Genomic DNA, 21,973 nt, shown 5'->3' on the forward strand with positions numbered 1-21,973 from the left:
CTTTTATAGGCAGTGTGTCTGCATTAAATATGTGACAGCAGCATGTCACATGTACAGCATCCAAATGCGAATAAAAGCTATTGTGTGGAAAGTTTATTTTATTTTGTCTACAATTAATTAAATATTGGATAATGCAACAGCTTGCTCATTATGGAAATCATTATTTGAATCTTTACGATCTATCACCCCAGCAGATGATTAACTGCAATATTTATGTGGTCATATCAATCTGTCTCCATTCAGATCTGGCGCAGTTACGATGCTGATAGCAGTGGATTTATTTCAGCTGGCGAGCTCAAAGTAAGTTATTCTAACAAGTCTGTTTGGGCTTGATCTACATCTCACTGATGTCAACAGGAGCCTTTCCATCAGCTTTACCAATTTACTGCCTTTTTGTGTGGTTTACCAATGATGTTTTTACGTTGTTCCCGGAGAGTTCTGGCACAGTTGCAGGGACCCTGCTGGGAGGTATAGAATCATAGCAAAATAGAATCATTTAGGTTGGAAAAGACCTTTAAGATCATCAGGTCCAACCATAAACCTAGCACTGCTAAGTCTACCACTAAACCATGCCCCTAAGCACCACATCTACATGTCTTTTACATACCTCCAGGGATGGTGACTCAACCACCTCCCTGGGCAGCCTGTTCCAATGCTTGACAACCTTTTTGGTGAAGAAATTTTTCATAATACCCAATCTAAACCTCCCCTGGCACAATTTGAGGCCATTTCCTCTTGTTCTATCACTTGCTACTTGGGAGAAAAGACTGACAACCACCTCACTACAACCTCCTTCCAGGTAGTTGGAGAGAGCCATAAGGTCTCCCCTCAGCCTCCTCTTCTCCAGACTAAACAAACCCCAGTTCCCTCAGCCACTCCTCAGATGACTTGTGCTCTAAACCTTTCAACAGCTTCGTTGCCCTTCATTGCTCCAGCACCTCAATGTCCTTCTTGTAGTGAGGGGCCCAAAACCTTACCAGTGCTGAGTACAGGGGCACGATCACTTCCCTACTCCTGCTGGCCACACTATTGCTGATACAAGCCAGAATGCTACTGGCCTTCTTGGCCACATGGGCAGGCTGCTGGCTCATACTCAGTCTACTGTTGACCAGCACATCCAGGTCCTTGTCCACTGGGCAGTTTTCCAGCCACTCTTCCCCAAGTGTTACAGGGCTTCGTTCTGCTGCCCATTCCTGTCTTCCAGCTCAGGGGGCTGGGTACCCAAGGAACAACTGGTCTTACTATTAAAGACTGAGGCAAAGGCGGCATTAAGCACCTCGGTCTTTTCCTCAGCCTTTATCACTATGTTTCCCTCCACATCCAATAAAGGATGGAGATTCTCCTTAGCCCTCCTTTTGTTGCTAATGTACTTATAGAAACATTTTTTATTGTCTCTTATGGCAGTAGCCAGATAAAGTTCTAGTTGGGCATTGGTCCTTCTAATTTTCTCCCTGCATAACCTCCTGACACCCCTGTGGTCCTCCTGAGTTGCTTACCCCTTCTGCCAAGGGTCATAAACTCTCAGTTTTTTTCCTGAGTTCCAGGCAAAGCTCTCTGTTCAGCCAGGCCGGTCTTCTTCCCCACCACCTCGTCTTTTGGCATATGGGGATGGCTTGCTCCTGTGCCTTTAAGATTTCCTTCTTGAAGAATGTCCAACCTTCCTGGACTCCTTCACCCTTCAGGACTGTCTCCCAAGGGACTATGTCAACCAGGCCTCTAAACAAGCCCGAGTTTGCCCTCAGTAAGTCCAAGGTAGAATGATTCAGTTCTGCTGAATTGAAAATTGTAATTTCATGATCGCTACGCCCAAGATGGCCTCCAACCATCACATCACCCAGAACTCCTTCTCTGTTCACAAACAACAGGTCCAGTGAGGCACCTTCCCTAGCTGGCTCCCTCAACATCTGTGTCAGGAAGTTATCTGTCACACACCCCAGGAACGTCCTGGACTGTTTCCTCTCTGCTGTGCTGTATTTCCAGTAGGCATCTGGGAACTTCAAGTCCCCCAGGAGAACAAAGGCTAGTGATTGCAAGACTTCTCCCAGTTGCTTATAGAATATTTCATCTGTCTCTCTTTCCTGGTTCAGTGGTCCGTAACAGACTCCCACCATGATATCTGCCTTGTTGACCTTCCCCCCTGATTCTTACACATAAACACTCAACCCCATTGTCACAATCACTAAGCTCTAGACAATCAAAACCCTCCCGAACGTACAGAGCTACCCACCGCCTGCGCTTCCTTGCCTATCCCTTCTGAAGAGCTTGTAGCCATCCACTGCAGCCCTCCCGTTGTGCAAGTCATCCCACCATGTTTCTGTGATGGCAACTCTGTCATACTTTTCCAGCTGCACAATGGCTTCCAGCTCTTTCTGTTTGTTGCCCATGCTGCGTGCATTGGTGTAGGTGCACTTCACTGGGGCTATTGATCCTGCCACTTTTTTGGGGGGAGAAGCCCTAATTCCTACATGACTGTCCTCAGGCACTTCAGTGGTTTCTAACACATCAATAACCCTTGCGTCTTTGCTGCCGGACCTCCATTCCCTACCTCCACAGAGATGGCAGGCTGAAGGACCTCGCTAGCACACTATCCTTCAAACATTGGCGTGCTGCACCCAGGTTCATCTCTAGCAAGACTGGTTTTATCCCTTTTCCTTTTCAAATCAGACAGTATGTTCTGCTGTTGTCCTTGCTGCCCCACTTCCCCCTTCCCTTGACGCATGAACCCACTTGTCTCAGTGCCCCCCAAGCACCTGAGGAACTCCCCAAGCATGCCTCACCTTGGCTTTGCACCTGTGCCTCTCCCAGCTAAACAGGTAAAGCCATTTTGTTTTATTAATGGGATTTCTTCCTAATCTCTTCCAAGACTGCAGATTTTCTGAACACTGATTTCTTATTAAAGCTCAGGCTATTGAGGCAGAAGTCTGTTCAGAAACTGGCCAGGAACAGAAGTCCATCCCTGGGCTGCAGGCCCTGTGCTGACCTCTCAGCCAGCCAGAGCCCTACCAGAGACATGAGTGGATGCTTAAGTGTTTTGCTGAATGGCAAATATTTTGATTTGAGATCAGTTACCAAATATTGCAGGACTGATGTTACCTTTTACTTATTTTTGGGGTTAATTATGACTTATTCCAGTATGCCCGCTCTGGGGAAATTTAGTTATTTTCTAATTTATTTGAAATAATATGTTTCAACTAAGAAAATGTGACCTTTATGTGAAATTGAAGACACTAATACTAATCAGGAATGTGAAATTAGATTCATGTAACCCTGCTGAATTTGGATCAAATTTCTTACTGTTATTTCTTTAATTTACTCTAAAGAGTAAACTTTGCCTCTTTTCTTACTACAGGATTTCCTGCGAGATCTCTTTTTGCAGCATAACAAGATGGTTGCAGAAGTAAAACTGGAAGAATATACTGATACCATGGTAAGAAAAGATAGTGTTAATATTGTATAGATTATAGTACTGTCAGGGTCAATGTCTCTAGGGCCATAAATGCCCTCTTAAAAGGTATATCTTCTCCAAGAGATCCCTGTGGAAAGTTAGCACATGCTTCTGCTGTTTCTTTGCACTGCACTGGACGTTGGCTGCGAACAGCATTTCATATGTTTTTGCTTGGAGTTGAACTGTTTATTACGAGAAAATAGTTTGACTTTATGCCAAAGCAAACTGAGCCCTAAACCCATTTTAAAAAAAGTAGTTGAGAAGTAGTTGAGGTCCATCCTTCTTCAGAGTAGGTTTAGCCTCAGACAGATCTCCAGCTCAGTCCCTCCCTCCTATCAAATCCTTTTGCTCCCAAGACAGGCAGGTGTCCAGCTCCTGCTCTGCAAGGCCCAGCAAGCCTTGCTGGCTCCCTGCTGCTTCCTTGAAAGGCTGGGAGGTTGAAAGCTTCAACTCTTCCCCTGCCTTATCACAATATAGCTTTTATCCTGCAGTCAGCAACATAATATTTGGTGTAAGTTTAGCATCAGTCATCTGGATTTCAGAGCAACTTGTTATATCTAACTATCTGAAAACAAGAAAAGAAAAAAAAAACCTCATTTCTGATGTCATTCTCAAGGACATCATCTGAGTTCCACTAGCAGACATCTACCATTGCAATATTCTAAATGATTTTCAGATAAGACTGCTTTGATTCTTGGCATAGCCTGTGTTTGTACCTAAAGAACAGCTTGGTATGCAAGCAAACAAGGCGCTGCCCACATATTTCGCAATACCATGTTATATATGCATGATGCATCTGTGCCTAGAAATGTGACTCTCTAGAGCAAAGTCAAAAACTGTACCATTACGGAAGAGTGTAGATTTTTTTTCATATTTATAGGACAGTGAAGGGAGAGTAATGCAAGCTACAGAAATTATTTTCCAGCTGGCAGAGCTTGAATACAATAAACCCCCATAAACTACAGCTCTAACAAAAACCTTCCTGGTAGAGCTTGTAGGTAGCAAAGAGCTTTTATGCTGCTCCATTAAAGGCTTCCATCCCCAGTGGCTAATCTCTGATGAGGTGCTGGGGAATAGGTGATCTGAAGCTTGTAGACACTGGGCAGTTAATTTCCTCCAATTTCTTTCCCCTTGCAATTATTTCCCAAGAAAGATCTGCGACTTCTGCTGCCCCAATGCAGCTAGATAGCAATGTAGCCCGGGGCTGGCAGCCAGTTCTGGTTTCTAGTCTCATGGGTTTTTATCGATTGGCTTTGTATCTTTGGAGAGGCAATTTAGTCTCTACACTAGAGGGTAAGATTTGATCTGGGAAAATGAATGCTTTGTACAACTGTGGAAATCTATGATCTGAAATGCAAATCTGGCTCGTGAGGACAAAAGTTGCCAAATCCTCAATGCCAAAAGAATCAGGGATGTTAGTGGTTATTAGAAAATGAGGATATGCAGATGATTTTTTCCCCCTTGCAATTCTTTGCTAGAAACTGAATATCAAGGATGTTTACAAACACACTGGATCCCAAGAACTAAGGCAGGGCGTGAAATTACAGCACGCGTAATCTTACCCTGTAGTAAAATAGAGGATATGAATTCTGTACATCACGGCAAAGCATCTACATGGACAGCATCTCTACAGTAGCAGATACGCTGCACGATGTGATTACATGAGAACTTATCTGAAGTAGGAGGGCAAAATTACAAGGAAGGAAGAAAGATTTAGTCTTACATTTGCAGTGCTGGATTAAAAAGGGAGAAGTGATTCAAGCAGCCAAGAGCAAAGGTATGATGTCAAGGCCCAGGGCTATGAGAGCTCTCTGTTTTCTCTCTCTGCTTTCCACGTGAGTGGGGAGATGCTGAAGTGCAGAGTCCTGATGAGAGTCTGCCACCATCATCACTGTCTGGGAAAACAGGGGGACAGTAGCCCTTATATTACATTCCTGAGTTTTTCACAGACTTTCCGTTGTATTGTTAGCAACCAGGAGCACCAATCCCTTTACTGCAGAGTGGGAATACTTATATTTCTCTCCCCTATTACTTTGTTCCCATCTTTTTCTCTGTTTAGAGCACAAGGTCTTTGGGACAAGGACCTGTTTCTGCTGCACACAGCTACAGCATCTCTCAGGGTGGCCCATCTATCCTACTCAGGGCTTTCAAGTGCCACTGTAATAACATTCAGTTGAAATAAGCTGTGTCCCAAGGAGCTGTAAACCCATCCATCTCCACAGATCTCTGCCCTCTCTTCTGTACATCCACAGCTGGCTGCACACATCTTAAGTAGCTACTGATATGCTGAGTGGATCCTAGAGCCGTCTGGAGATAGGGATAAAGGAGCAAAGATAGAAGCTATCATTTTAAAGAAGCTATCCCAGGCATGAGAAAAAAAAAAAAAGAAAAAAAGCAATTTATGATTCTGTGCTGGCTATTTGAGGCTTTAGCTTGTGAGAGGTATGAGCAGATATCATACTGACCAGGGCATGCTAAATACTTGCCACTTATTTATGCTGCTATGAATGTTCTTACACCACATTAAAAAAGCCTGGGAAGAGGGAGAAAGTATTTCTTTTGGAAGAGATTTGTTGTCTCTAGAAAGGAACATCACTTTATCAGGTTGCTTAGAAGCCATTTCTTAAGAGGCTATTCTGTTTCCTTGTGATCTTGACATTCTCTCTTCAGAGAACTGATATAGATCAGGGATTTGATGAACAAATGATGAACCTTTGGAAAGAAAACAGGTAGTGAATGCATTGGCATTGCACAAGCCTCATGACTCTGCTAAATCAAATCTTAAAGAGCACTAACGCCACTGGGGAAAGTCACGAAAGAAGAACATTTGAATTCTCAAGACTCTTCATAAGGGAATTAAAGTAGCAGCCCTGTGCTGAGGAAGCCCCTTTGCAGGCAGATTTCTTGTTAGTTTTTGTGCCTAGGTATATATATATGTTTGTATTAATGGTCATTAAGTGTGTATTTATATTTATTTACATGCACCTACTTGCATGAGAAGATATATGTGCAGTTCTGAACCCTTGAAAACAGTCTGTGGGTTTGTCATCTTCCCGTGGGCATAGACCAAGAGCTGTTGGCAGGGAGTGGGTGCTCGGAGGCAGAAGCAAAGCTTTGTATTGCTCTGAGCCTCTCTGGGCCACGAGAAGATGCCCCAGGGATCCTGCAATGTGTGCTCCAGGAGGCAGGGTGGGCATAGCTGAAAATGGAGGTTTTCAAGAGCATGGTGAGAATATTCTGCCTTCCTGAAATAATAAGCTGGAGAAATGAAAGCTTGCCCCCTTGCTGCTTCATGATGAGAAGGAGACTGTGGAGGACAACAGCAGAACCAACAACCTTTCCTAATCCTTCCCCACCTCCCCTTGGCCCACAGAGCCCAGCTGTTATCAAGCTTCTGGGTCCTGGGGAAGTTTCAACCCATGAACACCGCACTCACGCATGCATTTGACAACATTTATCATGACTGACAACTTCCATACCTGTGCACGCGCATAGCTGGGTACCTAAGCAAAATATTGTAAAGGAATATGAATCAGATTTAAGACATAGTTTTGTCCTTTTTTCTTCTGTAAGAACAAAATTCTCACTCAGCTTTTCCATCTTGGCATATGTTATTACCTTGTTCCTAGAAACACTGATGGTTCATAACTTCCCAGATAGCAGCATGCTACCTCTAGTTTGTAATCCCAATGTCTGCAAGCCAAGCTCGTTACTGAGGCAAACTTCAGCAAAAGAAGGTATCTTTCACACGCAACGCTGACATTCACTTTTTGCGTTATCTTATGTCGATAATTTCAGACCAAGCATAAAAATGTCCTTTGATTTGAGCATTATTATATTTTAGAAAAATGTAAAGGATAACCCCCTCCCCCACAAGCCAGCACACCATCTTTGCCCACCACAAGCTAAAATTCTAGAGCGGCAATAATGTAAGTGTAGTGACTAACAATTCAACAAGCGTTGGTCATGAACTACAGCATTTTAAAGTTAGTAGATGGAGATGGCTGAAGATGAACTCTTAGCTCCAGATAAGTCAGTACAGATATCCTCCCAGCTGTAATGATGCCAGGGTTTTGCTGTGCTTACCTGCAAAGGCTGTCCTGGGGACGGAGCTACATACCCCGAGCATGTGAGCCTGCAGCTGACTAGCTGAGGGCTCCTCATCTTCTCGGTGCAGAGGGTAAAAGCTGGATTTCTCCCTGAAGACGGTCTGTGTCCATGAGTATGCATTGTGGACTACCTTTATTGTACGTTGGGGGCGTTTCTGATGCTTTTGTGGCTGCTGCCTGTCCCCTCTGCGAGGACAGTGCTAGAAGCTCAGCGTTCTCACTTCTTTAGCTGTCAAAGCTTGTCTGTCTGTCTGTCTGTGCTCAGTGACAATGCCAGTGTACTCACATTTATAAGTACACTGGAAAATAATGTACACTATTTATATAGTGTACACTATATAAAAATAAGTACACTGGGAAATAGAAGTCAGAGCACAGAAAATCCAGGTGATTTAGCCCCTTACCTTACTGGCCACACTAGCCTATCTGTGTTAATGAAGTCTCTTATGAACACCAAAGAAATGGTGTAATAATGGAAAGACAAATCTTTGTTGTATTAACAAAAGCCTGAACAGAATTCGTTATGTTTGTTGTTAACACACTGAGCAAATTTCCCAAAGCCCTAGAAACATGATAGGAGTGGAGTATAGCCTAAAGGACTGGTTGCCTAAAGGAGGAGTCTTTGTACATCCCTTCTGGTAGTGGTCCATGCTGGCTTCCCTCCCAGGCAGCCCCGAAAGGATGCTGTGACCCTCAAGAGACTGCATCTTCAGTGATGCACTGACACTGCAACCATCACATCTCCTACCCCCAGGCACCACTATGGGAGGTCCCCCATCCCCAGAGGGCTTTTGGTGGGTGCAATTCCTCTCGTTGCTTTGCTGTGTGTGATAAAGAGAGGACCCACACCGCTGATGAACACAATGGAGGGAAATCTGCCTCCCATATCTTAATCCCAGCAATGCTGTCACCTCCAGTTTTGCGCCATGCTTGCTGTAGCAGGAAGAAGAAAAATCCCATTTAAACCCAAACTTAATTTCTGAAGATCAAAATCAACAGAACTCAGGAGCGTGCAGGCTTTTGAAAACCCCAGCAGATAACACCCAGTCTTTTAGGAAGCAAAACACTCTTAGAAATCCTGCACTAAACGTCTTGTCTAGATTACACAGGCCTTCTGGTCTGGGCAGGGCACTGGGCTTTTGTCCCGAGGGTAACTTGCTGGCCACAGGGCCCTCCTGTGGCTCTGCAAAAGCCTTCAGTCCCTGTCCCTCCCAAAGCAGAGAAGTCATAGGCAGTCCTGCAGCTCAGGCACATGCCTGTCTTTATACACCCTCAACAACTTTTGTACTCACTGGCCAATGTTAGTTACAGCTGTCAGGTATAGATGTCCCCGATGTATATATATATGTGAGGGTAGGAGGTCAGGCAAGAGCCAACTCTTTCTGTGTCCCACCTGAGGAATAAAACACTTTATTACACACAGAGAACCAGAACCAGAGAAGGTTTAAAAGCAGGCTTTAGTGACTCGACTGATCATAGAACTATTTTTTTTTTATGTTGTTTACTTCTCTCCTTATCTCTATCATGGAAAATAATTCAGATTTATAATATTACATTGCTCTTCAAAGCATGTTTTTGTTTGTCATATCCTGGTGTTTGAGTGGCCTTCTTCACAACACTGGACTGGGAAAGCAAAGATATTTCTTTTGCTGAATTCAAAGCCAATGGCAGTTTTGATTCTGCACTTAAAAATATGAGAGGTAACAACTCTTATTTTGCAAACACAGCTCTTAGTTATGTTCTGTCTGCCTCAGAATGCATGGACTGCATTCAAACAAACAGAACTAAGATTTCCCTGGTGCACTGCCATTAAAATGTCATTGAATTAATTTGTGCAAACACTTTAAAACATGGGGTAGCTTGACAGTAAAATAAATGCATCATTTTATAAAGCATAATGCTGGATGCAACAAAGCTTTTAGTAAAACTAAGTGCTATTTAAATGTGCCAGACCTTATCCTTAACCACATTGAGATGTTTCATGTCAGCCTGACAGCATAAATATACCTTTCAAGAGTGTAAACTGAAAATCCATCAAGTTTAACGTATCAAGATGGTGTGCAAAGGCAAAAGTTTAAATTAGAAACAATCTCATAATGACTCTAAATATCTACTTCTCCCATGATGTATGCTTTGTCGTATGGTGTGGGTACCCTCTGTCATCCTTTGTGTACTTATGTACACAATTAGCAGATCAGATCAATGCTTGAAATTTGAAAGTTTAATTAATAAACATTTCCTCAGGCTTTTCCTGAGTAATGCAGCCCAAGATTGCCATGTAGTGGGTATGCATGAGCTCCAGTTGTCTAAATAATAGGATTAAGTCTATCTTATTAGCTGTGGTACCTGAACATCTTCCCTACATGTTTTCCATCTTTCATGTGGAAGTCACTATGATGAATTAGCTTGGCCTAGCTCTTCCAGATAGACTTTTTCTTCTCTTGACTGGTAGGAGCAATCAAAATATTGCATATATTGGAAAATTTTACTCAGGATATTTGTTGCAGAAAAAGGCAAAACAGTTTGAAAACACAAAGATTCTCTCTCGGTATTGCAAAAACAGAGCTGAGTGAAGGAGGTCAGAGACGGGAGCTGGTTAGCTGTAAGTAATCAACCACTGAAAGTTTAATGTTAAGCTCAAAGATAGGGTGCAAACGAAGCAAATTGGCCGGGGATGTTACTTTTCGCTAAGCATAACACTAAGGAAAGTATTATCTCTGCAGTTAAATGTGTTTTAATGGGGTCTGTGCTACTGCTGGAATACTGTAAAGTGTTCAGAAATGGGTAGACTTGCAAACCACCAGCTCAGAAAATTGATAACCAAGTAGAGAGACTTTCACATCTAAACCACCATCTCTAATCTAGCCTGTTTCATTAAGGGGGCACAAAGCCGTTCAACCTCCTGGCTAATTTGTGACTTCTGAAACTGTGAAAACATGCTGCACTCACAAAGTAGAGCAGATGCAGGGCAGGCAGGACACTCAAACTCCCAAGACAACAACAGCTATGCTGTTTATTTTTTTATTCTGTTTGGAAAAGGAAATGAGACTTGAGATGTTTCACTGAAAAAGAGACTCTTGTCTCAGACAGGCCTAAGTGAAATGAAAAATGGGCCCTAAAGTCTGCGTCTTGGGTTGGGAACCACAAGGTCTGTCCTGGTCCCAGAGGCTGCCACCACAGTCAGCATTTAAAGATGTTTACCAGCGAGCCTGTACAGAGGTCAGGACCTTGTGGTCATGGAGCTGAACTTCTCCCAAAAGGTCTGTGTGTTTGCTTTCCTGAAGCATCACAGAGGGAAAAAAGTATCTGAATCCAAACTCTAGGCTGAAACATTGGCTTTTAGTCTCAAGCGAGTAATGCTGAGAAGCACAGAGAATGGGAGAAAATAAAAAACACTTTCAGGAACTCAGGAATGTGTAGGAGCATCTGAGTGAAGTTCAAAGAGTGCTAAAAACAGTAAGGTTTAGTGAGTTTTGGTAAGGATGTGGTATCTTTGCGTGAAAAAAAGACTAGTGCAGTGCCTTCAGCCAGAGCTGCCCTGCCCCTCCTTCATCCTGTGCTTCCCACCAAATCCTGTCCTCTCCCACCATGCCAGGTGTGCCGCTTCATGGTGACTGCTTACAGACAGTGTGGATCACTAATGCTCCTTGGTGGCCTCAACGGAGGGATTTAGAGTGACATTTTCAAAAGCGCTTAAGTTACTGTAAAGCCTAGGGACTATGGTATTCCCATGACCCAAATATTGGTACTTTCCCTAGCTGGCTAAATAGGGGTTGTCTCTATAAGTTTCCTTTACAGGGTATTTTTCAGAGTAGTAGTAGCATAAGCTGGATGTTGCAAAGCCACCTGTGATGGAGAGTCTGCAAAAGTGAGCCAGTAAGGGTATCTCTCTCTTTCCTCACACACCAAACAAAACCAAAAACTGATGTCCCATTTGGAGAGGGGTTTTTAAAATCTTATCATCTGGGATGATTTATTTCTGGAAGGAACGTTGACCATTTTCTGTTGCCTGCAGAATAACTCCTTTGTTAGCCAGGAACTGGAAGCTCAGGATTTTCTCTCTGATGGCAGTGCGAAGCTGTTGTTGCAAGGACATTTCTCTTCTGGGTGGCATCAAGGCAGCTCCCGCTCCCACCCCTGCCTCCAGCCTGGCCCTCGCAGAAACTGGGGAACAGTCCCATATTGTGGTGGGATAACTGATGGGGCAGGAGGCAGGATGGAAGAAGTTAGATAAGCTGGAGAGGGACAACCTGGACTGACACAGTACGAGAAGAGCTCTCAGGATGGCTCGGCAGCTTTATTCATCTCTCCAGCTCTAGGGCAAAGGAAGATTCAGAGGTCTGTCTTCTGTCATTTAGCAGCTCTGCACAGAGCGCAGGCTTGCAAGAGGCCAGTGAAAGAGGAAAGCAGCTTTCCTTGTGCCACTGAACACCCATATGGCTCTCAGGATGTGGTTTTTCTGAAGATCTCAGTATCGGTCTTCAATCGTTCATAGGGGCTTTAATACTGTCTTTCAGTGGGAGGAAAATTGAGCCCATATTGAGTGCTCTTCAAAAACCCTGTCCAAACCTCAGTGGTGTAAATCATGCAGAATAATTAACGGAATAAAATATGTTGTTTACCAAAACCCAGTGCGATAAAGGGTTACCATAGGCTCACCGTGCTTAGTGTAGATGCCTGCCCTCGAGCAAGGGGCAGGGCGGAGGCAGTGCTGACAGAACAGGCATCGTACTTATGCCAGGGCTCCCTGAGAAAGGCAGCTCTCCAGACGATACCTGTTCTCATGCACGTGTCAGGCTCTGCCCCGGTTTCAGTGCTGGGAAGTGCTCAGGACCTGCCGCTGGCTCTCCTCAGAGCTCCTGCAGGGTCAAGCTGTGTCACAGAGGATGGTCCTCTCCCTCTAAGCCTCCTGAGATGGGGACTGGTATGGGTCTTCTCCAGCAGGTGTGCAATTACCAAAGGTTTGTAGTGACCTGGTTACTCATAACCATTGAATAAGCAAATGAGATTCATGAATGTAAGATTAAAGCATATTCCACTACTGAGTATCTGACAAAGAATGGCAACCCATCTTAGTAAAATATTAATCTTCCCACACACACAACGGGGAATACATTTTTTCTAGCACTTTGAGCCATGAGTTATTCAGGTTTGCAACCAATTAAACATCTTCCCCTCTTTCCCTGTTACAGACCTTTATTTGTGCCTTGCAGAGAAACACAGTACCAAATACAATAAATAAATAAACTCTGGTGGTGACTCATCGAAAAGGTCGTATTAAGGAAAAGATAATATTAAGGAAAGCATAAGTTTTGTATTCACACAGATTAACCTCTTGATGTTGGTAGCCTGAATCTTTTTCCCAGACTTAACAGTTTCTGATGGCGGCTTTGAGCCAAGCAAAGCCCACTGGCTTTAGCAGCGTAAAAACCTGACCTGAGTGTCTATCAGAAGGTGACATTTGCACCTCAGCTGCTCCGTAGCCACAGCAACAGACAAAAATAAGGATGGAGTCTGGCTGGAAGGGTTTAGAAGTTCCCCCTTTTTTGGCATTTTTTTGAGGGGCCACCACAAGGCCAGTATTTAGTTTTTTAAGGTGTTTGCTGGATACCTGTCTTTATCCCTGCGTAAGGCGGGAAGGGAGCGGTGCTGGTATTTGATCACTTGGGTTGTCGCTGTCAGAAAGCAGGAGGGTTTTGCTATGCTTTTGTGCCACGCTTGCTCTGGGTGCTAGCAGAGGATGCCGTGCTGCCCGGGGCTTGGGCAAGGACCCCAGCAGGCAGAGGTGAGGGCATGCAGCAGAGCAAAATGTATATTGTCTTTTTTGTATGTGTGTGCTCCTCACGGCCTATCTATTTTATCTGTCTCTTCTTGATCTTTAGATGAAAATCTTTGACAAAAACAAAGATGGACGGCTGGACCTGAATGACCTGGCAAGGTAGGTTTTAATAATATTGAAGGGGCTTTTCAGCGTGCAATGGCAGATCCAGGCAAGGTGATGATCTCCCTCTGGGGACATGCATTTGAATCCTACCTCCTTTCAAATTATATCAGGTAGTCTGATGTAGGTATCCCAGGTCTCTAATGCATGATCCCCATCTCAATGGTGCAAGAACCTAGAGCTGGTGGCACTGAGCAACGCCAGGACCCCTATGTGCATCACCAACACACTCTGGCATGATCCATGCTACCTCTGTGAAGCTCCTCAGGAGATGATGAAGCAACCAGTGGCACCATTTCTTCAAAAGAAGGATGGCAATCCCCTTCAGCAGGATCATAGATGTGCATTTATTTCACATCGTCATGTGCAGCAGGGATTGCAAATATTTTTTGCTGCTTGTTTGAGTAGTAAAGGTGCCACTGCAAAGGAACTTGCCAATGGCAGTAAAAAAGGATTTGGAGGGACAAGGTGAAGATGCTTATGAATGAAGCTGGGGATGCAGTCACTGGCCTCTGTCTCTTTTGTATCCTTGGTACCTCAGAGACTTTTATATGATTTTCACTGCTATTCACTAATATTTCACAGATAGAGAGTATGCCTCTGTCTGTAAACGTATGTGCAATGACTGGATGGGACTTTAAACATGCAGGTACAGTCTTAAAACACTGGTTTGGGGGATGAGAGGAGAGAGGTGCTGGTTTGCCACTGTTACTTTCTGCTTGGGATCATGACGAACGCCAGCACAAATAACTGCAGTGCATGTGGCAGTTCACTTTGACCACTCAATATACGAAGAGAAACAGAGGCAGAATGGAGAATATCTAAAGGGGGTTGCTGTTGCATTCTCCTCTTAAATGCAGTTCCCCTACTGCGCCATGCCAGCTGAGGCTCCCCGCTGCTCTGAGCATATTTCTCACACCCCAAAGCCTTCAGTGCACAGACATAGCTCAGCACACCCGGCGTCACGGGCTCTAAAAACCCTCAAGTTAGCAGAACAGCTGGAGACACCAAAGCTCTTATCAGTGCTGTGAGGGGCTTTGGGAGGGAGGAGGGGAAAGGAGAGGAATTTGGCCAGTTTCGGTGCTGAGGCCAGTATTTGTCCTTTACTTTTACAACCACCAATTCTCCCTCCAACAGAGAGCGATAAATTACTCTTTCCTTAAATGCGGCGCAGCAATCCAGTTACAAGGAATGATTGCCTGGTAGCTCTCGCTTCAGAGGCTAACCACCTCCGTCGCACTGGACCACCAGAAATGCTCTGGGAGAAGCAGTGGTGCAAAGAAACATGTCCGCAGCGAGCCAAAGGGCACCTACCATTCCCCATCAGACAGGGAGGGAGGCATGTGTTCATCTAACAGCCCTCCGCAAATAACCCTGCAGGCGATTTTGTTTTTTAAAGGCCTATAATCTAAAATCTCTCTGCTTTATGAACCAGAAGAGTTTGGAATAGTTTGTGTGTAGATGATAAAGTGGAAAGATCATAATTTAAATCTCTCCATTCAGGATTCTGGCGCTCCAGGAAAACTTCCTTCTTCAATTTAAAATGGATGTAAGTAGCTCTATTTTTTGATGCATTGATCCCATCTCTGTCAGCTAAAATAACCTAGGCCCAAACTTGAATCTTTTTATTTTTTCTTTTTCATTTGCTTATCTTCTCCACATATAGGCTTGCAGCACAGAAGAAAGGAGGAGAGATTTTGAAAAGATCTTTGCACACTATGATGTTGTGAGTCCCAGAGGCTGCTCCCTTGTGGTCTTTTAAATGACACAGATTTAACATACGTTGCTCAGAATTCTTCCTCCTGGTGGGTGCTGTGGGGGTCACCCATGAGCTGCAGCTGTGCTTGAACCCATGGGCCAGAGGGGCCCAGGTGCCAGGCTAGGGGGTAAGGTGGGGATAGGGGGGAGTGATGCTCAGAGACCTCATGGCAAAGGACCCATTTTGACTTTCTCCATCGCAATAGCCAGCACTGCTGCATTAGCAGTATCTCCCTGCAGTAGTCGCAAGGGATGTAGAGGAGGTGGTGGCTTTAGCTCTCGCAATCTCTGGCAGTTTGGGACCTGCATCACCACCCCTTGAAAAATAAAACCCCATCCAGTACTGAACCAAGGGTTATTTAGAGAGTCTGGCCCAGGGCAGACATGACCACCTAACTGCCTGTTAGAAATCAGCAATTCAGTGCCACTTCTGACAGTCACACAACTCCCTCAGGGTGGTGGCCAGCAAGCCTCACAAAATGGTGGGAGACGTTGTTCCTGTTTTAGGGGAAGAGATGGTTTGGGAAAAGGAAGGAATCTTAGATATTAGATATAAGGAAGAAATTCTTCACTGTGAGGGTGGGGAGGCACTGGAACAGGTTGCCCAGAGAAGTTGTGTATGCCCCCTTCCTGGGAGTTTTCAAGGCCAGCTTGGATTGGGCTTTGAACAACCCGGTCTAGTGGAAGGTCTTGTGTCCCTGCCCATGGCAGGGGGGGGAGGTACTAGATGATCTTTAAGATTCCTTCCAACCCAAACCACTCTAGATTCTATGATATATATGCTGTAAAGCTCAGTGATAGGGTGGACCTACTGACCCGTAAATATTATTTTGGTTTTGACTTACTGGAGCATTTTGATGTTTCCTCCATCTTTCAGAGTAAAACGGGAGCGCTTGAAGGCCCTGAAGTGGATGGGTTTGTCAAAGACATGATGGAACTGGTCAAGGTAGCTTCATGGCTCTTTCTATTTATTAATATCTTATGTTTCCAAGAGGAAACTGATTGTTTTGGTAAAGTCCTGTAAATAGAAAGGTTACTGAGAAGGTAGAGTCAAACTTCACTTTCATGAGCAGCAGAAAAGAATGTCATGATCTTAGCATAAACACTGTCGAGCATTTCATCATATCACAGAAATTCTTCCTGACAAATTAATACACCTTCACTCAGCAACTGTATTTAAGAAAGGTCCATTCTAGCTCATACTCTGAGTTAGGCAGATGTTACAGTATCACAAACTGGTCTACATGGATCAGTCATCAGAAGTTCTTTCTTCTGTTTTCACTGTGAATATGGTCCTCACTAGCATGACCTCATGGTTCATTAGCTCATCAGAGGACTACACTTGAAAATTACTTGCACTCTACCTCTAATCAAGAATACCATGCCCAGCATGTCACCAGATTCTTCTGCAGTCCTTCTGCATTGGATTACCTTGAGTTTCCAGATGCAGTCCAAGATACAGTTTTTGATCCAAATATAGTCATTTCTTTGGCTCCCTCCGAGCCTGAACTGTAGGATTTCCACACGACATGACCCGATGCAGGGGATGCCTGCATTCCCATGGCCGTTTAGAGCGGAGCAGAGGCTGCATGTGTATGTACGTGACAGCCATGTGGTGTGTAGGGAAGAGTGTGAGGACAGGCAGGAGGCTGGATTTGCGATCTGTGCAGGTGTGTCCAAAGGAGCAAAGGTTGTACCCTCACTAAGGGCCTTCATCAGCATCGTCCTTGGGCACCGCAAGCTGTTTGTGTGAACCTGATCGCCTCCTGAGGAAGTGGGAAGCAGAAGCAGTACAGCGTTAGAAGCATACAGAGACAGCATCACCTGTAAAGTACGCCTTTAGCACTCATTTGATCCACTAAAGGTATTTTTGTGTTGCTGGCTAACCTGTAAAACAGGTTCTGTAACAGCCTGCCGACAGAGATGCCACATCGCTCCTTGTGTAGTAGGTTTGAGAGAGGGAACCAGATGAAAGCACAGGTCCAATAGTGCCGCGATCCACACGGCACAACCTTCTGCAGACTTTTGTTTGATACAGATCAGACACTGGTGGCCTAGACTAGGCACAAAAATCATGTAACATTTCCTCACATTTACTCGCAGTCCCATACATCTAACCATACCCCTTCTGTTTTTGCAGGGTGCCCCTTCCCATTCCTCTGTTTGCTTCCCCACCTCATACGGGCTGACGGGGGGCCAGGCTTTTTGGTCGCTCCTCCTTGGGTGGATTTCCCTGCCGCTGCAGGACCTGCTGCTTTGCAGGGCTAGGGAAATCCAGAGCTGTTTTCTCTCTCAGCACTCTTTTCCTCTTCTGCCTGCAGCCCAGCATTAGCGGGGTGGACCTGGACAAGTTCCGCCAGATCCTGCTCAACCACTGCGACGTGAACAAGGATGGGAAAATTCAGAAGTCTGAACTGGCCTTGTGTCTCGGGCTTAAAATGAACCCGTAGCTGGGAGAGTGCTCATGGTTGTGTTTCCCTCGTGAGATTTGCCTGCTGCTCCTCGTAGAAGTGTGTGCGTGCTGCTGGGCGAGTGGTGGGGAGCAGGGGCACCATGCTGCCGGGCTGGAGAGCCGCTGCATGAAGAGGTGGGACGGTGGGATTCGCATGGAGGGACTCCCTGCTCCCCCACCCCTTTTGTGGTGTTCGCTCGCTGCCGCCGCATGCGGGTCCCCTCAGCAATGTCTCTGCCCACCAGCACACCAGCAACTCAGAAAAAGGGTTGCTGTTCTTCTGCTCCTGCGAAATGCTGCCCTCCCCGTCCCCTAGGACAGGGACAAGCACCTCCTTAAAAACAGTCCCGTCAGTGCTCTCAGAGTGCAGCTACTAGGTGTTTCTGATGGTCGCTTTATGTGTGAACTCATTACCTTGGTGAGCATCGCGCTTTGTTTGTGCTTTTAAAGTATTGGATGGATGACGGTGTATTTGTGCAGAAATAAAAAATGGCAGTTACAGAAATTCAGTAAGATCGGAGTTTATGTGTTATATACGGAAAGCTGTCTGCCGCAGACTGGCAGACCATACATTTGTATCCATCTTACATAAAACACATCAAATGACAAGAGGTTTTGCGATGCCTATCAGCTTTTCTTCCAACTCAAACTCAAATAATATACAAGGTCTCCATAAACGTTAAAACTGGAAGGACAGAAGCCTAATTAGAGCAAAGCTCTTTCTTAAGCACATGCTTAATTTTTTAAATCTGTAAGACTTAATAAATACTTGTAACCTTCATTGATCTTAAAGCTTCCCATCACTGTATCCTGGGCTGCATCCAAAGCAGCATGGCCCACAGGTTGAGGGAGGTGATTCTGCCTCTCTACTCCACTCTGGTGAGACCCCACCTGGAGTCCTGCATCCAGCTCTGGAGCCCTCAGCACATGAAAGACATGGACCTGTTGGAGATGGTCCAGAGGAGGGCCACCAAAATGATCAGCGGGATGGAGCACCTCTCCTGTGAGGTCAGGTTGAGAGAGCTGGGGTTGTTCAGCCTGGAGAAGAGAAGGCTCTGGGGAGACCTGATTGCAGCCTTCCAGTACTTGAAGGGTGCTTCTAAGAAAGATGGGGACAGAATTTTTAGCAGGGCCGGCCTGTTGCGATAGGACAAGGGGTAATGGTTTTAAACTAAAAGACCGTAGATTTAGACTAGACATAAAGAAGAAATTTTCACATTGAGGGTGGTGAAGCACTGGCGCAGGTTGCCCAGAGAGGTGGTAGATGCCCCATCCCTGGCAACATTCAAGGTCAGGTTGGATGGGGCTCTGAGCAACCTAATCTAGTTGAAGATGTCTCTGCTCATTGCAGGGGGGTTGGCTTAGATGACCTTTAACGGTCCCCTTCAACCCAATGATTCTATGATTCTATGACTGCTCCTGGGCCGTGAGTGTATTCCTGGAGCCTAATGGCAGCAGCATCATTGGTGCCACATATTTCCTTATTCCAAAGGCCTTGACTGTATCCTCAGAAAGACCCACACCTACACTATCATGCCCAAATAATCCTTTCTTCATTTCCAAAAAGAAAACTGCAGAGGAAGAGTTGTTAGCAAAATTCCCGGACATTTCAGCATGTGTCTACTACAGATGAGACACCCAGATTTGACACTCCAGGTGTCGTTCTGGTTATGGTCTTTGCACAAGGCAGTACAATGAAACACTCCTTCATACTCAGTTTTGTAAAAATTAATCTGAAATTGCCTTCAGTCAACACGAATAGAGATGGAGATGCTGAGTCAATAAAGCACTTCTTAAGTACATAAACAACATTACAGATGTGCTCATTTCCTATTTACATTGATGCTAAGATCACATACAGAACAAGTGCTAAGTGCATCACCAACCATCTGTTCATTGTACCTCCAATAGGACATGACTTATCAGCCAAAATAATTATGCTTCTAAGTATATTCTTCTGCTTCTCTCTCTTCTTTCAGTCTTTATATCATTCTCATTGTTGTTATTATTTTCTTAAACTATGGTTTCTATTACTTTGGACATGGGAGCAATTTCTGTACCATCCCCTACAATATATTTCCACTCATAGATGTATGATCTTTATGTTATTTGTATTTTTCAGTTATAACAGATCCATTCCGTTTTACACCTGTTTAATTCTATTGATATCAGCAGAACTTCTCCTCATTTATTAAAGTATAAATTCAAGAATAACCTGCCTTGCCTCACCAGAAATACAGCAACTTTTAACCTAAAATGAAAATAATCTTTTAAAGACTGTATACAACCACAGCTTTCATTTCAAGAATTATACAACAGTTCATCTTTATTGAAACCTTATGCTTTTTATATCCTCTATAGCCAATAGTTTTTAGTCAACAGACACTGAGCAGTAATGAATTTTGTATGCTGGTGTCACAATGTATTTTGCTTCTTTTGTACCCATCTGGCATTTTTTCAATACTGAATTTGCTGAAGCCTTCCTCTCTGCAAGTTCACAAAAATAGTTTTATTTGCTTTAAAAAAATGAGTGCATAGCCTTTGGTAAGGGAATTTAAAAGAGCATTTTATAAAACATTAGCAAAAAGTAATTGGGGATCATAGATTAAAAGTTTATATACAGAACTCAGAAAAGGGTTTTTTAAATGATTTTTAAAACTGTATTTAGTTTTGCATTCCCAGAGCAGAGACTAGAGAGCAGGAAAACAGGCATGCGCACTGTCTCGTTTGCAGAGATCATAGGGGAGAGCCATATCCCAGTGGGACTCCAGCCCAAGTGAGCTTCAGGTCCCCTATAAGCAAAACAAAATGTCAGGAGATGCAGTGGGATTCGAGCCCCCGTTACAAAGGTCAGCAAGGCAATTATTAATGAGCCATGGTCTTGTAACCCTCTAGCCTCTAAAAGTCAATGTTATTGCAGGAGGCAGGCATTTTGAGACTTCCTGTGGAGAAGATGTGTTCCTTGCTTGCAGAGATTTTTTTTTTTTAATTATTATTTTAACTTCAATAATGAATGTTCCATAAGGCACTTTGGTCTCAGGCTCTGGTGATTTCATCCCTTTAAGCTGCTATAGAAATATAGATAGGCAATATATTTTGATGAAACATAGCTATTGGCCATTTTGCAAATTTGAAGCGTACTTTACTGTTCAGTGTGGAGTCTTTTATGTACCAAAACATGAGATGCTATTTCACATTTGAATGTTTACATGAAAATACCTGGTTTGCATTAACTATATGAAAATATCTTGTCTATGAAACCAAAAACATTTATACACCATGATGCCGTCTGTGCTGTAAATATATTGAAGATATGCAAGGAAGGTTTGGATCTGTTTGATCAATGCCTCTTCTGCCAACAAAATTCTGTGGATATCACATTATTTAGGAGCCTGCATCTTGGTAACTAGAATTTAAATGCAGAAAGTGAATTAATATGCTTGCCGAGATATTTTTCATGTTTTTCTCTAGAAAACTGGGAATAAGGGATTCACAGTTTTCTATTTCTTCATAGTATGCAAATTTACTGAAATCAATTGTAGCTGACTTTATCATCATATTTAACAGGTGTTTTTTCCAGAAGCTACCCCAAGTGTAGAGGTCAATATGCACAGTGTTTCCAAATGTGTAATTTTATGGTTGGTTTTCTTCCTTGGCTTGTTTAATTAGCAAACTGCTGGATCTGGCAATCAATGTTTGAATTTCCTCAAAGCAAAGCTTTTCCTTTGCCTCCCTTTTTGCTGTGAGTTATATGAGATCACGCCCTGCACCCCTGTCATGCTCCCTGCTCGTCTCATTTTTAGCACTTGACATAGTTTTTTTTCTGGTGGCTTGCCATGACAACTTTGTTCAGGAGAAACTGCCTCTGACAGCTCCAGTTGGCTGTGTAGAATGGGTTACCATGAAAAATGAACATTTATAGGGCTTTTTAACTCAAATTCATCCCTCATTTAACTTGGCTTCATTGGAAATGATGGTACAGAGACACAATCTTTCCTACCATCATTTTGAACCCCAACAAGCTGCTTTCTCATCCTGAGCCATCACTATGAAGATCTGCCACTGGAGACCCCCAATTTCCTGAGCCAGCATCACAATCCCAAATTGCTCATGGGGCAGCTTGTGCCTTGGTCTGTGCAGCTTTTTCCCCAGAATAATGAACCCAAATACACATGCCCACCTCATTCCCCAGTCTGAATACACTCCAGCAGTCTCATGCCACTGACACTCAAACTGGAACCGGATGAGATGTTCACAAAGAGTAACAT

General features: G+C 44.1%; 1 protein-coding gene across 1 annotated transcript in view; it reads left to right on the forward strand.

Moving 5' to 3' along the window:
* SCGN (secretagogin, EF-hand calcium binding protein) overlaps nt 1-17,703 on the forward strand; it is a gene marked incomplete at its 3' end in the record, with an annotated part of 32,608 nt that extends 14,905 nt beyond the window's left edge. The window contains exons 5-11 of the mRNA XM_082015503.1: nt 244-300; nt 3,350-3,427; nt 13,437-13,492; nt 14,999-15,044; nt 15,162-15,221; nt 16,131-16,199; nt 17,575-17,703. Of these exons, the coding sequence (XP_081871629.1) occupies nt 244-300; nt 3,350-3,427; nt 13,437-13,492; nt 14,999-15,044; nt 15,162-15,221; nt 16,131-16,199; nt 17,575-17,703 (495 nt within the window). The remainder of the gene's footprint in view (nt 1-243; nt 301-3,349; nt 3,428-13,436; nt 13,493-14,998; nt 15,045-15,161; nt 15,222-16,130; nt 16,200-17,574) is intronic.
* Between the last annotated feature and the right edge of the window lie 4,270 nt (nt 17,704-21,973).

Source organism: Phaethon aethereus, assembly GCF_964289735.1.
Source record: "Phaethon aethereus genome assembly, chromosome: 2".
Classification (NCBI taxonomy): Eukaryota; Metazoa; Chordata; class Aves; order Phaethontiformes; family Phaethontidae; genus Phaethon; species Phaethon aethereus.